At 43.1% G+C, this 17517-nt stretch overlaps 1 protein-coding gene across 6 annotated transcripts in view; it reads left to right on the top strand.

The window, feature by feature from the left end:
• Positions 1-17517, top strand: part of LOC103384558 (neuron navigator 1-like) — a 66332-nt gene that overhangs the window by 30427 nt on the left and 18388 nt on the right. For all 6 annotated transcript variants that reach the window (XM_025059135.1, XM_025059130.1, XM_017036020.2 and 3 more), the window contains 2 exons: positions 721-1053; positions 17174-17312. In XM_025059135.1, coding sequence (XP_024914903.1) covers positions 721-1053; positions 17174-17312 — 472 coding nt within the window. The remainder of the gene's footprint in view (positions 1-720; positions 1054-17173; positions 17313-17517) is intronic.

Raw genomic sequence — 17517 nt, 5'->3', positions numbered from 1 at the left:
GATAGATTTTATTCATCCTTACTGGAGCTGAGGAGTCATACAACCCAAACTGTAAAGACAGATCTGAAACATATTGTTGTTCTCACTATTTTCATTTTCACCGTCCCCCTTTCACTTGCTTTTTTTAGGTCCCGTGATGATTTATGGAATGAATAAAAAAAATAAAAGAAATCCCACAGGGCAGAAAGAAATACTGGCAAAATCAGACAACAGTTCGTAGTGTGTATACCCCGAGGGCAGACTGAGGCAGGACTGACGCCACACACTCACTCAGTCACTCAGTGATCATTTGCTGCCTGCGTGATATTGTTGGCTCGTTCGGAGTTTTGGTACGACAACGGGGGAAATTGTTGGTTAAAATTTTTGTTTTGAATTGTTTGAAAAAGGGAGGCGTTCGACAACCGAGGTTTCGCTTTAATTCACCTTCACTTTAAATTGAATTAAAAAAAATCAATCACAGTGAGACTTGGGCATGGAGTGGATCATAAACAGTGTCCATGTAATGTCAGTTTAAATCATTCCTCTGTGGACTTTCTGGTGACACTTTTTAAACAAGGCTGTACATAATTTCATTCCTATTAAGAGTGCTACCATTTTAAGTCATGGACAGTTTTTTCCCCCCACATTTTCCAAGTTGATACTGTATAATATAAATATTTGTGTACAATGTATATCGGTATTTGAAATCTGAAAGTCTACTCTGTGTATCCCTCTCTGCAGCTGTGTGGAGGGAAGCACGTGTTACGACAGCGACGAAGCCGCCGCCTTCTCCATCTCCACTCTTTCAAACCGCTCCTCGCCCCTGTCGTGGCGTCAGGGTCAGGCCAGTCCCCGCCTCCAGGCTGGAGACGCTCCATCATCGGGAAACACCCAGACTGACGTCCCGCAGAGGAGCAGGCATATCATGTCCCGTATTCATCTCGTTGAGGACTTGGAGGACGCGGACACGTCGCTGTTGAAGGGAGGATACATGAGCGACAGTGACGCTGGTGGAAGGAGCCCGAATGAGGGAGATGATGACGACGATGATGACGACGAAGATCTGGGAAATGGGTGAGTGATGATCTAGATTATTGTAATTCAGGACAGTTTTAAGTTTGTTACCAGTTTAAAATATACTTTTTTAACACAACGTCATTCTGTCGCCATCTACTGGTCAAAGTGAAAAATACATAACAATTATGACTAAATAGTTACATCTAAATACTTGCAAAAATCGCCTTAGCACATCCAACCAGGTTGGGATTCAAACCTGCAATCTTTTGATAAAAACACACTGCTCCTAACACTAGGTCACAGGTTAATACAGGGACAAAAAAACTCATTAAAAGATGTTAGAGGAGAAGAAGTTTAACTAAAAAAAATGGAGGAGATGTCAGACTCACACAACCTGATCGGAAAATTAATAGTTGCTAATATCCACCATTCATATACGAAACTGCTACTGCGTGCTAACACATGCACATGCAGCAACACTGCGGCGTGAACTCAACAGTTTCATGAAGAATATCGATGTAGACGTTGAACTAACCACATGTTGATGACTGGCTCATCATTGTTACTGCTATTGTGAAACTCCCGTTGAGCAACAAACACATGTTTCGGATGAAATGAGTCGAGACCGCTTACACACTTTTCTCACAGTCTGATTTGGAGAGAAAAAAAATATTTCTTGGCGTTGCTAGCAAATTCAGAAAGTTTTGATTTTGTTTTCATTTGAACCTTGTTGCCAAATGAAATAAAGTCTGGACTTTTTCCTCAAAGAGGCTTAAAAGAGGAGGAAGATGAAGCCCCTGCAGAAATGTATCTGACACTTGACACCTGCTTCTTAGCAGCATTTTGGACATTTTCTTAAAAGATTTACAGCCTCCTGCCTCTGGATACAATGTTCAATCTTTAAATGTTCAAACCTCAAAACAAAAATATACACTTTTCTCCATCATTTACGTTGTTTATTTGCGTTTGTAAGTTAGCGGCACACTTCTGTATTACCTTTTCAGCTAATTCCCCTGTTGATTCAAACTGATGTTTTTCAAAAACCACAGAGTTTTTTTTTTTTTGCATTTAGTCATGTCTTCCTCTTATGCACACAGCATTTTCCAGAAAATCAGGACAGTCATCAATGCACGTCTCAGTTTACTGTTCACCCATATCTGTGCGACCCATTGTCAATTCTTAGTAATCCAGCAGGGGGCGACAGAAGCGCATCATCATCCTAAACGCGGACCTCCTTTCTAAAAGTCTTAAAAGTATATTCTCTAAAAATACTTTTGAGCACAGATACAGAAACAGCTCTATTCCTGGCTGTGCCTCTCAACCCTCCCAAATCCTGAATCCCCGTGAATCCACATGGAGAATTTTAATCCGCTGCTAATCTGCAGCTTCCTCTGATGGAGGAGAATCACGGGCTCAGTCAGCAGTCCACAAGGCCGAGGCACAGGCCTTTAACAGGGTTACATTGGCTGTGTGTGCATGTACATAGTTCAGAGGGATATATGTTACCATATCAACAGTGGGAGTAAGGAAGGGAAATAAATGAAGTGAAGGCAGTATGCAGAGGTCAACTTGTCCCGACCTTTGGCGGACCAATTTCACGCTGTTGTTCTAGAGGGCAAAGAAAATGTTGCGCTTTATTTCTTCCTTTGTCCTCGCGATGTAGTCTCTTCTAAACTGAAGACATAAAACCCCAGAAACCCAAGCAGAGATTTGATTTTTACTCTGAAACTCTTTGTTTACGCCACACAGGTTTGATTAATCCTCCAGAGTCTTAGTCCACCTTTTTGACTCGTATTCTCCTCCAAATATCTTTCCCCCATGTCTAGGACTTGAACGCACACCCCTGAGCCCCTGACTCTCGTCTTATTTTCTTTAAGTTGTTTTATTTGTTCTGCTGTGACTCGGACTCTGACTCAACTTTTCTAACTGTCTTCATACACTCATACGGTGGCGACTCACTTCCCTGACTCACCTCAAACTATTCTATGGTGACGTGGACTATATAAGACTGCCTCCTTAAACTGGTGCGATCTGGCCCACCAGCACCTATATACAAACACACACACACACACACAGTAACAGTGGGTGTGACGGTGTTTTTAATGCGCATTACCTCCTTTCCTCCCCTTCTCCCACCGTCCCCCACCGTGTCTTTCTCTGTCCCCACGTCAGTCACGGACTTTTCCCATTGTCCTCCTTCCTGTCTTTTCATTCTCATTACTCCACCTCTTCATCTCCTCCACACATTTCAATGGTGACCCTCATTATTTTCCCAGAAGGCCCTGTGGCAGAAACTTTAACAAAACCAAAAAAAAAAAAAAAGAAAAAAAAAAAACAACCCACGTTTGAAGTCAAGTTCTCTGACCTTCTTTTGCTCCATATTGTCTTCAGTGGACTAAAGAATGTCCACTTCAGGAGAGGGCCTCATTAGATGTTGGTCCAGACATGAGGGTCCTTCAGTGAGAGCATGAGGGAAACTGTTGGAGGCTTTGATCTGCAGTCGTGAGTCTGAGTCCTGAAGATTCTGTCCTGATGGTTCTGAGCCGATACAGTGGACATGCAGACCAGACTGGACTGGACTGGACTGGACTGGACTGACCCACTCTTGAACCTTTAATCTGAGTGTTAGACTAAGTGCGACTATTACAGGTCTGACTGCACGGTGAGGCGCAAGAACATTTTCATTTAGTTGTGGGTTTAACTCCAAAGAAATTGTTAAAAAAAAAAAAAAAATCTGTGATTTTGCTAGATGCAAAAACACAGCGACTGTTGTCAAAGGTTAAACCTTAAACTAATAACTGTGAAATGAAGCAAAAGTGAAGAGCTGAGGGTCTGGTATTGGTCAAGAGGAGTATCCCTTTACAGTCAGTGTGTGTGTGTGTGTGTGTGTGTGTGTTTTGGACTATAAAGGGGATGAGTTTTCCCAGGTCTCTGGTCTCTTTCATCAGCAGACAACCAACAGGTTCCCAGGGTCACATGGACGACCTTTCCTGTACACTGTCATTACATCAGCGCTTAATTACGCCCACACACACACATCCACACCGGTGTGTGTGTGTGGTGTGTGGGTTTTTTTTTTTTTTGGACTTTGTTACTAAGTGAAAAGCAGAGTATCAGTGGACCAGATCCACAGTGAAACAGTGAGGTGTGGGGGTGGAGAAAGAGGAGGGACATGTCTGGACACGAGTCAGTGGTCAGGACTGGCTCAACCTACTCTTTGGCCTCTCTTTATAAACAAACCCTACTGCACTTTAAAGGAATTCATCATTTTATTTTATTTTTTATTTTCTATGATATACTGACAGTCAGCAAAGACTGCATATGAGCTAGACCAGCTATTGGAAACCAGGAGAGTTTTGGAGGGAAAGCAGCAGCAGCATAATTAAAACTAACAGAAATGACTTAAAATATACCTAAAATATATACAATATAATCTAAATCTAATACTAAATACTAGTGAACTCCCACACTCCTACAACAAATGACACAGAAAGAAGAAAATGGTAGCTTTTACATCACGGCGTTGCTAATTGTTGAACCGATCTCAGTGACACCAGCTGACCACAGGAGGCAGCGCTACAACAGCAGTTTGGGCCACACCCACTGTGTTATTGCTGCAATGTGGTCATTATTTCAGCGTGTTTGGGTTTGTGTGCTTGTCATGGGCTGGTGTGTCGAAGTAACAACGGCCGCTTGTACACACAGAGCTGGTCAGTGTGCGCGCACACACACACAGAGAGAGAGAGAGAGAGAGAGAGGGAGAGAGAGATTCAAAAATGTATGCTTCTTCTTGTGTTATGTTGATTCCAGTAGCCGTCAGTGAGAGCCTCTGGTATCTGAAAGATATTTGGTGAATGATCTTCTTCTCTGGTCTCTGTGGCTGTGCTGCTGCTTCTTTTTCTTCGTCCTCTTCTTTTTCGTCCTCTTCTTCTTCTTCTTCTTCATCCTCTTTTTCTTCTTCATCCTCTTTTTCTTTTTCGTTCTCTTCTTCTTCTAATTCTAATTATTTTTTCTTTTTCTTCTTTGTCCTCTTTTTATTCTTCGTCCTCTTCTCTTCGTCCTCTTCTTTTTCATCCTCTTCTTCTTCGTCCTCTTTTTCTTCTTTGTCCTCTTTTTCATCTTCGTCCTCTTTTTATTCTTCGTCCTCTTCGTCGTCCTCTTCTGTTCGTCTTCTTCTTCTTCATCCTCTCCTTTTTTTTCTTCTTCTTCTTCTTCCTGTCCTTCTTCTTCTTCTTCATCCTCTTCTTTTTCATCCTCTTCTTTTTTGTCTTTGTCTTCGTCCTCTTCTTTTCGTCTTCTTCTTCCTGTTCTTCTTCTTCCTGTTCTTCTTCTTCTTCTTCTTCGTCTTATTGTGTTCACTGTTTCTTCTCTCTTTTCTTTTTTGTTTTTTTCCTCTTCCTTCTCTTCATCTTAACTCATCTTTTAAACCTGTTTGACGTCTCTCTAACTGCCCCCATTTATAAATGAAGTGAAGGCAGTCTGCAGAGGTCAACTTGTTTTGACCTTTGTCGGACCAATTTCACGCTGTTTTTCTGTAGAGGGCGTTGTCTGTAGAGTTGGTCTCCCTAACTCTTGAATTGTTTTAATCGGAGAAGCAAAAAATGTCGATCTACCTGACACGCACCGACAGACCACAGAGTGGGTCGATTCTTGATGCTCTGATCCTGTGGAGACGCCGAGTTGTTTCTCCCCAGGATCACAGACAACACTGACATGTTTCAACAGCAGGGGGCAGTAGTTCTTGATTGTTTTAAACCCACTGTAAAAAAAAAAAAAGTGTTATTTTAAAAATCAAAAAATCTTCTTCTTCTTCTTCTTCCTGCGTCACCAGTGAAACTTTCAGTGTCCATCGTCTCCATCACCTCCTCCTCCTCCTCCTCCTCCTCCGATTCATCTCTGTTTCTTCATTCACTGAGTGAACAGACACATCTATTCACTGGAGTCCACTTACTTTACACACCAGCACTCTGTGTGTGTGGATACATGATAGACACCATTGCCAACATTCTCAGTGTAACAACAGAAACACTGGAGCCATTTAGCCGTTCCTCTTCATCTAGTCCTGATGAGGGCGTCTATTGTCAAATTCCAATGACTAAAACCCAATGGGTGCTGCTGATTATAATAATGCCAATTCATTTTTTTTGTTAAACGACATTTATTTTCCTTTATCTTCAGTACGTTTCTGTTGACATAATCATCGGCAGGGTAGCAGTTAATTGGATTTTTTTTGTTTCCAGCGGACTCCTAGGTTTGCATCTTTGTTCTTTAACAGAACCGACTTAAATATATTTACTACAGAAGAACGTTGATCACTTCGAGGGCAGATTCAGATGTTTAAAGGCGGTTATTGTCCAGAGATCCGGCCACTGTCTGACCGTCGGAGATCTGTTAGGAATTCAAAGTTACACAGTAAGGATGTAAATCTAGGATCGAGTTAGATTCAGATTAGGATTAAGATTGAGGAGCAGCTTTTAGAGAGGAGGGAAAAATGAAAAGGAGCCGTGAGACTCAAAGACGGATGTGCTCTTTGTTGGTCTGTGTGTGTGTCTGTGGTGTGTGTGTGTAGAGAGAAAGGTGGGAGAGAATGGTGCAGGAGGTGGTGACTGCACTATTCTTGCTTCACTGCGGCTCAGCAGGTAAAAAACCTCAGTGCGTTTTTTTGTTTTTTTTTTAAGGTGGAAAGATAGAAAAGACGTGATTATAGGGGTGGGATGTAGGGGCGGGGGAGGGAGGGTATAAGGGTTGAGGGCCGTGGGGGTGGTTTTTCTATAGAGAGAGAGAGAGAGAGAGAGAGAGAGAAAGGTGGGAGTGTTCGAGGAAACACTGCAGCAGCGGGGCGCGTGTGAGCCTCAGTCACTGCCGCTGGATCTACAGGCGGTTCCGCCGCAGCTACTTCGTCCTCCTTCTCCTCAGTAGAACACAGACGGGAGTGGACTCTCACTGTGTGTGTGTCTGTGTCTGTGTCCGTTCTCCGATGCGGACTCGCGGGAACAAAGCAACTTCATTGTGGATGTGTACAGAATGAGCGGAAAAATGCTGCATCTGTCGCCGGCGGCGCCGCCGCAGCAGCGGCAGCAGCAGCAGCACCGCCGCCGCGTCACCGCGGAGGCGCAGAGGACAATGCACTTACTGTCCAGGTAAAGACACGCGCGTGTGTGTGACGAGTCAATGTGTCGTTGTGGCCGTTGGAAACAGGTTTGGAGGGAAGTGAGAGAGAGAGATGCTGTGTTCTGATAATACTGTCGCTGCAGACGTTTCCTGGCGTTGGCAGTGTAGGATAGACATGATCACTGAGAAAGTGGAGCAAGAGCTTTAGAGTCCAGATCCTGGTTCTGTCTGGCCTGGGGGGGGAGGGAGGGATAGAGGTGGTGTAACTGCAGTCTGGTCCCAGAGACTGACGGTTCAGTGTGTGGGTGTGGATGGACACGGACCTGTGAGTCTTCAGGGATCAGTGACAGAGGACATGCATGGATGCAGGTCCTTCCCGAAGTGAAGGGTGTTAGAGATGATGGAGCTGCAGTTTAGGACTCAGATTAAATCAGCATAATCTGTGTGAGACTAGACTCAGGACTGGACGGTTTGAATATCGAACAATGGGAGGAAGAAATCACCTGTTATCGTTATCTTTTCCCCTAAACTCAGCTTAGTGTGCACGCTCAATGCAGCATTACCCAGAAGCTGAAGCTCTGAATGTTGTAGAGTTCAGGATGGGACACACCAGCCTCTTCAATGTGGCGTACCTTTGCCAAACTTACCAAATAATCTTGGGTTTATGACCCTAGGAAAAATTGCCGAAAAATTCTGAGTAATGTAATATGGATGTGGCGAAGAAAAGCCCAACCCTGATTTTTTTAAAAATTTGGGCAAATTATATAAATCAAGATATAATCATTGATTATTATTAATATAATAATGACTTCTATATAGTGGAACCCCAGGGTTCACCTCCTGGGCAAGATCGAATCCTAGTCAGGATGGTTGGTACCTTCCAGTGGACTCCCCACCCACAGGAAGGTTCAGGGGGGTTGGTACGGTGGAGGGGGATTTGGGTGGTGACTGCTGCCCCGCGACCCGGTAACGGATAAGCGGTTGAAAATGGATGGACTTCTATATATTTAGGTAAAAATTTACAAACACTTTCTCAGTCAACCTGCACGACCTTCCCGGGGCCTGTGAGCCAGATGTTGAGAATAACTGCGTTGTAGTGCAGTATTTGTGGCCTGTATGTTTCCCGGAGAATGAGGGTTCTCATTGTTCAAACAGCCGAAGCGCGTGAGGGGCGCATGATCGTGCGCGCGTCGGTGTACGTTTGCGTCGATTTCTCTTATGCTCTTATTGGCGGAGAAGCTGCGTGCGTGTGAGTGAGTGTGTTGGAGGTAATGTTTGCTCTCTTCGCTCGTCTGACCTCTGTCACTTCAATCGACCCTTCTTTATGTGAACCCATTAGTGCAGAGTGGCCTAATGCCAGAGGACACCCACCCACCCACCCACCCACCCACCCAAACACACACAAAGTGGATTATGTTGTTCGGGCAAAAATCTATTACTTTTGCTCTATTTGCTGCATTACTATCCAAACACGCGGCGAGGTGGCTGACCCGACTGATCTTTTTTTTTTTTTCTGAATTGCTGTAGGTGAATAGCTGACATGCTGTATTGTCAGTGATCGGTACACTACGTGCGTCCCTTCGCGGAAAGAACCAGCAAAATAAGGAAAGAACACTTAAAAATAGAATCAGCTGACACGTCCTACATGGGACTGTAAGAGTTAGTTCTCTGTCTCACTCCGAGACAGAAATATCCAACGGAGAAACTGCAGTAAAACCCTTTAACTCTACCTTGACAACGGCCTTCAAGGAAAACCCGGAGCAGACCTATATATGTATATATATCTATATGGATATATATAAATATATTGTATAAGTACCCCCCCCCCGGCTGACCTCACCCCCCACATATACAGACAGGGTGGGTGTTATCATTGTGTGTTTAAACAGAGCAGCTGTCAAAAGACTGCCGAATGATTAACCAAGCTCGATCTGACAATACACACACACACAGCAACACGTGTGTGTTTAATCAAACATAAAACATCGCTTTCCTGCCAACACAAACTTTTGATCACTCTGAAAACACTGTGAAAAAAAAATCTTTCTTTCTGTGATGTCATCTTTGCACATCATTGATGATGATGATGATGATGATGACGATGACGTGAGTGTTTCCTGTAAAAGGGCAGTGATTGTGATTTTCCTGAAACATCACCACTGATTTCTGGCGCTCCAGTGTGTTGTTTTCGGATATCACTTGTTTAAAATTTGTATTTTGAAATTTCTCCGTTTACCTGTGTGACACGCTGACCACGGCAGCTCCTTTCGTATATATATGGGATCAATTTTGAAAAATAAGTTGGTTTCGATAGGTTTCAAGAAAACATCTAGAAGTGAACTATTTCTATCCAGGAAAGAGTTGTCCAATGAGAGGCTGCAAAAAAATGTTTGTAATTACTGTGATACGGATCGGGTCTGGCACCTGTGGGATTCAAACCTCTCATGTTTCTGCAAATGTCAGGTGGTTTTGTCGCCCGCTGAAACCAGCACCTTGTGCCCCCGCAGAGTTTATCTGATGAAAGCCGGAGTGTGAAGGAGATATAGTTTGTTTTCTCTGTAAACAAAGGGTTGCTGACTCAGTCAGGAATTTAACAACCTGTTGATGATGTCATCGCTCACAGATGAATCGGTGTTCATTGGAATGAATCTCCTGCAGACGTGTAGATGCAGGTTTGTGTCAACACAAAAACAACGGCGCAGTTGAGAAGTATTTCCTTCGAGCGTTTGTGTTCACGAACTGCGGTGTTGAAAGTGTACCAGGTTTTCTGGAAATGTGAAGAAAACCAGGTCAGTTACACAACAGTAGAAGTCCGTTTTTAACTCGAATCGAAATGGACCGAATAATCGCTCGCTAATGAGAAGAAAGTGTTTGACTAAACCTACACGTGTCAGCTATGATGAAGTGAGAAAGTGACCAGGTGGAGGACATTCAAAGAAAAAAAAACATCAAATGTTTATTACAACATATTATTTTCACAAGGTGGCGCCTCCTGGTGTTTCTTCGCCTGGTTTTTACAGTTTGTGTTTTAACGAGGGAGTGACGCGGCCCACTGTTCTAACTCCACTCCACCGAAGTTCTTGGTTTTTAGCTCTCATGGGTACTGTAGCTGCTGGTCCGATGCTGCCCACTGTCAGTGGTGTTCAAGGGGGGGGGCCCTAGACCCTAGAGGTCAGTAGGGGTACCTCAGATAATTGGAGGGAAGATGAAAAAACATTGAATAAAATTAACCATACGACATGTAAACTGCCGTAATCATCGGATTCTCACATTTCCGATGGCACCTGAACGCACCTCGTGTGACAGCTTGCAACTTCGGGATGGCGACGTCATAATCTGTGTAGACATGGCGGTTTGTGCCTGTTATGAAGTTACTGTGATTCTCATGTTAGCGCAGGCGTGGGCAAACTAAGGCCCGGGGGCCGGGTGGGGCCCGTTTTGCGTTTTTTTTCGTGCATTCATACTTTTTTATATAGATGGCTCAGAAAATGATAAAAGCATTTTAGCATTTTTGCCTTTATGCATGACTTTTCCATGTCATTTATCTTCCTGACCCGGTCCCCCTCTTCAATTTTAGGACAATTGTGATCTACTCATATATCTTCCTGACCCGGCCCCCTCTTCAATTTTAGGACAATTGTGGCCCTCGAGTCAAAAAGTTTGTCCACGCCTGTGTTAGCGTATAGCTAGCTAGCGCAAAATGGACAGCTTTTTGACCAGAATAGTAATAGAAATAGAAACCTTAACTTAATTTGAGCACAACACAGCTGATAAAAATCCAATTCAGGAAGATAAAAAAATATCTGATTGTCATGTTGTCACACATGGCAGTGAATCATTCACAGCAGTGAGGGGAAAAAAAGGAAAAAATGAGGCAAATTCATTTGCGTTGCTCTGGACTTCCACTGTGGAATCTGGTTCTAATGGAACCAATGAGGTGCGTGTCTGGGTGTGTGTGTGTTGGTATGCCTGTGTATGCATACTGTATGGTCACATATGTTGTTGGATATGGGAGTGGAAATCCCGGAATACTCTGGAATGTGAAATGTGTGTTGGAGCAACAGAGGAATTTCTAACAGTCTCACTCGAACTGCTGGTGGAAATGGGGTGACTGGAGTGTGTGTGTGTGTGTATGTTGAGACAGCAGGTGATGGGTGCGACGTGACACTGAAACTGAAACGGAATCCATCTAATGCTGAAACAGCAGCTCGGTGTTTTGAAAAATCTTCTGCTTTGTCTCGTCCCGAAGACGTGTTCTTTGAATCAGCTGTTCATGCGAAACCTTCAGTGTCTCAGAAACTTGACTTTGACCCGTCATTGTGGCGTTCATCTTTTACTCATTCTGGTGACCAGTTGTTTGGCTTGTGGATGTGGTGTTCAGATGTTTTTGCGCTGTTGAAACCTTTGAAATATTGTGTTATATTCCGACTGTGAAAACAGCGGTTACGTGGTGGTGAGTTCTTTGACTCGGTTTGTCGGCAGTGTTTAGATCTTCAACCCGTTCTACATCTGGTTTCGTCTTTGTGATTTAAATCCCTGACTTACCCTTGGCTTGTTTTCTAGTCAGACAGGATTTTTATTTTTACCATCGTGTTCAGATCTGTGACTCACCTTTGGATCATGACACTGAGATCTTCGGTGGTGCGCAGATCTGTGTCATCGCTGTTGATTCATCTTTGACGTTCAGCCTCTCCGCAGAACAGATATGATCCATCACAATTGAAAAGGGATCTTACATATTTGGGTCACGGTCTGGTCATAGCCGCGGTCTGAAGCTGTGATGTTCGGCTCTTCTGCAGAGTCTGGTTTGATTTAACAGAACCCTGACTCATCATATTTGACTCTCACGTTCTCCGTTTTGTTCTTCACATCCTTTCTCCTTTAACACTTCCCCACTGTTTTTCATTTTTCTTTTCACCAAAGTCGAGCTGGAGAAGCCAATAATCTTTCATGACTGAGAACTTCAAAAAAGTCAGGAGGCCACATGTTGGTAGAGGAGTGGGTCGAACGAACCCCCCCGTCTCAGTACTAGAGCATTGGGGTAAAAAAAACAGAGAAATCAGAGCCGTCTTCAAACATTTTTACATCGGTGACGGCTTATTCAAATTGATTCTGACGACATGTTCGATCTGGTGTCAGGCCTCTGTAGTTGGAGTTTCTGGAACTGCTGAAGGATTGAGTTCAAACACCTCAACTCTCTCTGTCACAGCTGTGTTAAGTTAACAACCTGGAAGAAAAGTTGTTTCATTCAACACCAGCACCTCCCTCTCTTTCTTTTTCTCTGTTTTCCCTTTTTTTCTCTCACTGGATCCCTGGCTACTTCCTTCTCCTCTTTTCAAACCAAAACATCTCCTCCCCTGCACGCAGTTAAATTCTCACAGCCGTTAAAGTCAGCTGTGTGGCTGGAAGGAGGCCGGAAGAAATTCTACCCCAAAAATCCAAGATCCAGCAGCCCCCCGTCCTGGGCCTCAGCAGAACGGGGTTCCCCCTCTGAGATCTCACTGTGGTTCTGTGCTGAGGAGCTCCACACCCTCAACCTCACTCCAAATCCCTCAAGACCCCCAGACCCCAAACCCCACACTGAACCAGTTTAGGTAGTGATTTAAGACCCGCTCCACCTCGTCTCAGGAGTTCTGTCCTTCTTCTAAATTCCTCTCCATGTAGAGAACAGCGAGACAGTTTGAAGGTCACGAAAACCAAACTAGCACACGAGCTGCTCAGACTTTATGTTTTTTTTTTTTTTTTTTTAATTTAACATTTTCCCCGTGTATATTTGCTGCTCATCGCTCTCCTGAGTCGTCATCCTTCAGTTTCTTCTTCATGGATTACAAGTTCACATCTCAGGGCAAAGAAAGCAGCTAACTAAAAACACTCGACTGCGACTTCAGTCTACATTAGTGACGGTTTGAAATTGTTTTCTCCTCTGATTTTGTCTTGTGGTAGACCAAGAAGTTTACGAAGATGAGTTTCCTGTTCAAAATGTGTGTGCGCGCACGCATGTGTGTGTTGTGCGTCAGGAGGGTCTGTCAAGGCCATAGTACTGGAGGATTCTCCTGTCTGGCCATGTATGGATGTGAGTTCATCGAAGACACAAACACACACACACACGCTGCTTTAATCCAGGGGACAGATGGAATTAACTGTAATTATGAGCTCATTAAATCCAGCCTGTTCTCTAATCCTCTCTAATCTCTAAACAGTTGTGAGTGTGTGTTGTTTGTTTTCGTCTCTCTCTGTGTGTGTCTGTGTGTGTGTGTGCATATAAAGTGTTCACTCAGCACTTTATTAAACAGGCATGTTTTGAATTAAGTCCTCTTGTCACCCGTGCACTCTGTCTGACCGGTCACACAAATGGTCAGCTGATGAAGGAGTTAACCACAGCGGTCTTCACTACTGTGCAGTTTGTGTACTTTTTTTTTTTCCCCCCATTATCGTTATTATCCCTGACATTGTTTTCTAGTGTTTCTACTTCAGAAGCAGTAACTATTTGGTGGCTAAAAACCAGCACCAGTGTCTCAGTTAGAAACACATTGTACCGCAGGTGTCCACTAGTTGTCAGTGCGGTATCTCAGATCACCTTGCTGTTCCGATTCCAGATATGAATTGATTATATTAATGCGTAAAAAAAACCAAGTGTATTTTAAATCCACTTTTAAATGAGCTTATTATTTTTTGTATTTGCTGTCATCATCTAATAGAACTGCGCCTGACACACGGTTGATGACATGACACTTCTGCGTGTTTTGTTTCTATATGGCATAGTCATAAATCTTCCAGTAAATTGCAGCTAAAAAACACTGACAGTTTCTAGTAGGGACGGCTTCATCCGATACTGAGGATCGGTATTGGTCCGATATTGGTCAAAATCGTAGGGTTGAACGTCCTATATCTCATCTGATCTAATACCTGAGAAAAATGTATACATTTTCTATAAACATTCTAGAAAAAATATTTTTAGTTGATCGATTATGTATTTTTCTAAATCATTGAAGAGACTTCAGAAAAAAAGAGATATTTTTCTTCCTCCCCTGCTGAGCACATGAACCATACACAATATGTGACACTAAACCATCTGCAACCACAAAAACATGAGACGTGACAATGGCAGCAGCAGGAAAACCACCAAAGTGTTTTTTTTTTTTATTTTGTCTGTTCCTGTCATTGGTGTCGCAGTTAGAAAGACTTTTAACAAAACCGTCTGCAGAGAAGATTTTTTTATATGCTTGGCAGTAGAGTTCAATGATGGTGACCTGAAAAGACAAAAATAAAAATCACAGTTTGACCGACGATCTGCGGTCAAACTGTGATTTTGATTTAAAAAAAAACTAGATCTGTGATCATAGTTTAATGGATGAATTTCTTAAGGATTCTTTTTTTTTTTAGCTGTGAAAGTGATGCACGTGTGAACACGCGTGTGTGTGTGTGTTTTATCTCCATCAGTCCAGGACTCACAGTGTGGACCATCTGTCCACACAGCCGTCTCTCTGTCTTTTTATTTGATCGGGTCTCGGTTTTTGTAAACAGAATCATTGTATCTAATTTCCTGTGTAAGGAAGTCCGGGACGCTGAGGAGAAAAAAAAAGAGAAATGGAATGGGGCCTGAGCTTCAGTCTGTAGCTGCAAGGGCTTGTTGTAAAACATTCTTTTTCTTTACTGTCCTCACAAGACTGGGGACACTCTCTTCTTCTCTGTACACTCCGTCTCTAACCTAACTGTCCCTTCATAGTTTCCGACGATCCCTGAAGATGATGTCGGCGCTCGTCTTTTAGGTGTGTCCTTAAATGACTGCCGCTGAGGACCTCTGTCAAACACTTCCCCTGTCTCTGACAGTCTCCGTACTCGGAGAACCAGATGTGTCTTCAGTGTCTGTCCCTCTCCTCTCTGTGAACTCACCGTCTCCCCGGCGTCATTCCATTTTCCATCTGTCTGAAAATCCAATCACTGCCACCAGAACCTTCTGATTTAACCATTCTGTCCTTTGCCACGTTACACTGTGAACGTTTTAGGAACGGAAAGTGTCTGTCCTCTCACATCCACGTAGAAATGAAAAAAAAAAATGAAAAAAAGTTTTCCGTCTATTTTTACAATGAAAAGAAAAAACATCTACGGACATGGGACTGCACATCACTGTTATGGCTCTACAGTATTATTCCAAGAGGACGGCATGAAAGGACATGTAAGGAGAAGATAGAAAACGGGTGAGGACATTCTTGGACGGTATAGAAAATAGAGGACAAGTGAAGACGGGTTATTTGAGAATAGTGGAGACAAGAGCCAGCGGGATGTGGAGAGGGGGAAAGACAATGAGTTGTCCTGTCACAAGCTAGAGAGCAGCTTGGGATTGGACATTTAAAAAGAATTACAAAGACAATTTAGAAAAAGAGAGATGGAGTATAAGAACGACAGTGGAGGATAAGACAGAAAAATGTTGTCTTTCTGATAAGAATATGTCCACAAACCTCTGCTGCTCAGACTTTATTCTCCCCTAAATACTCATATATCTGACATTTTACTGCACATCTATCTCATGATTTCTTCAGACAGACAGGAGGGGTTTTTCCTCGAGGCCACAGTTTGACCCAGACACTCACTCAACTGAAAACAAAATGACACCAAAACATCGCCATTGCATATATACATGGCCTGATTGGTGAAGCCCCGCCCACTCCGTCTTCTTTACAATAACCAATGACATCAGTCAGAGTCAGTGACATTGAGTCTGATCAGAGGGGAGAAAAAAAATCCTCAACACCCTGAACTTCCTGTACGTGACCTGTTTAATGTAGGACCAGCCCGCACGCACGCACACAGTCAGAAGGTAGAGACGACAGATTCATTCCAGTTGTTATTTTTATATGACTCACCCAGTTTGATTTGATACCGCTCAGTTTCTGACAAAAGCACACAAAAAAAAGTCCGTTAATCACCTCTCTCCCGGGAAATCTCTTATCTTAAAAAAGGACGATGACGTGTGTCCTGAATAAAATACACTTTCACCTGTTTATGACGTTTAAACTTTTTGATTAAAAAATATGATTCACAACAACTTAATGTCAGTTGCTTTAAAGAAAGTGCTAGATGTCATCAATTAAACTCATGAAATGATAAAGTACAGTTTATAACCTTAATTTACGGCATCAAAAAATATTACATTAAAATTATAATTTTGCAAAAAAATGTAATTTCACACGATCGTAGTTGAAAAAAATGGTAACTGGTGCAGTACCATTTCCAGCCACAGTTGAAAAAAATGGTCAAACTGTAAAAAAAATGTAACTGGTGCAGTACCATTTCCAGCCAGAATGACCATTTTCAAAAAGGCGCACAGTAACTGACATCCGCCACTAGGGGCTAATTCAAAATGATTCAGCTTTAGTTTACTTCTACATACCCTTACAAGAACTTCCCGCATATTATGCCTGAACCAACCAGTAACTACATAAGTCCATTTTTAGAACCAGTCTTCCCACCTCAAGTCAAGTAGGGATTCTTCACTGTGACTCAGACATCACTCCTACACTCCCTCATGTGGGTGACTGCAGCTTCTATATGGTCTTTGGAGCTATTCTTGAACACTGGTATGCGTTTGTGTGTGTGTGTACCTGCGTGTGTGTCGGCGGTGAGATGATGTGCAGAGACCAGTGAGAAGCAGAGAGAATCTTCTGTCCTAGGACTGGAACAGAAAATGAGATTTGGCAAAAGCAAAAAATAGAAGTCAGATGATTTTCATGGCGTGTGGAGAAAAGAGGAACTCTGTTGTCCTGTAAAGTCGGAAGTAGGAACACTGAAATAATGAGACATTACGGAAACCAATAAAGGTTCATCAAACGAACCTGGTGAAACCCTCTAATTTCCACATCTGCCGCGTACGTCAATAACTACGGCGGACTCTTTTTTTTTTTTTTTTTTTTTTCGAGTGTATTCTCATTGAACTGAGCTTCTACTGTTTATGTTGGTGTGGTTTCTTTCCATCTGTCTGTCTGACCTCAGACTGTTTAAACATTTTCCAGTGTGTTTCCACGGTTTGAAAGATTGCATGTGTGTGTGTGTGTTTTCTTTTTTATAGCTGGGACGAGAGCAGCTCCATAAGCAGCGGACTGAGCGATGGTTCAGACAACCTGAGCTGTGAAGACTTTAACAGCAGCACTGCCCTTAACTCTTTGCCCAGCACCCCGGTCAGCTCCCGCAGGAGCTCCAACATACTGGTGAGTCTGCTGCACCAATCTCATTACACAACGTCAAACTAATCCGTAGAAAGAGTCATCGACCGATCCCATATTAACATCTGATATCTGATAAATGAATAGCCCCAATAGACATCTTTGAAACCGATCTACATCCAAATTCTATGTTTGAGATGCTGAGATGCATCGCACATGCCTGTAGTGTGGCAAGGCTTGCTACATCGCA

This window comes from Cynoglossus semilaevis, chromosome 10 (assembly GCF_000523025.1).
Source record: "Cynoglossus semilaevis isolate Cse_v1.0 chromosome 10, Cse_v1.0, whole genome shotgun sequence".
Taxonomy (NCBI): domain Eukaryota; kingdom Metazoa; phylum Chordata; class Actinopteri; order Pleuronectiformes; family Cynoglossidae; genus Cynoglossus; species Cynoglossus semilaevis.
The sequence above is the reverse complement of the archived record's forward strand: the minus strand, read 5'-3'. Positions and strand labels throughout refer to the sequence as shown.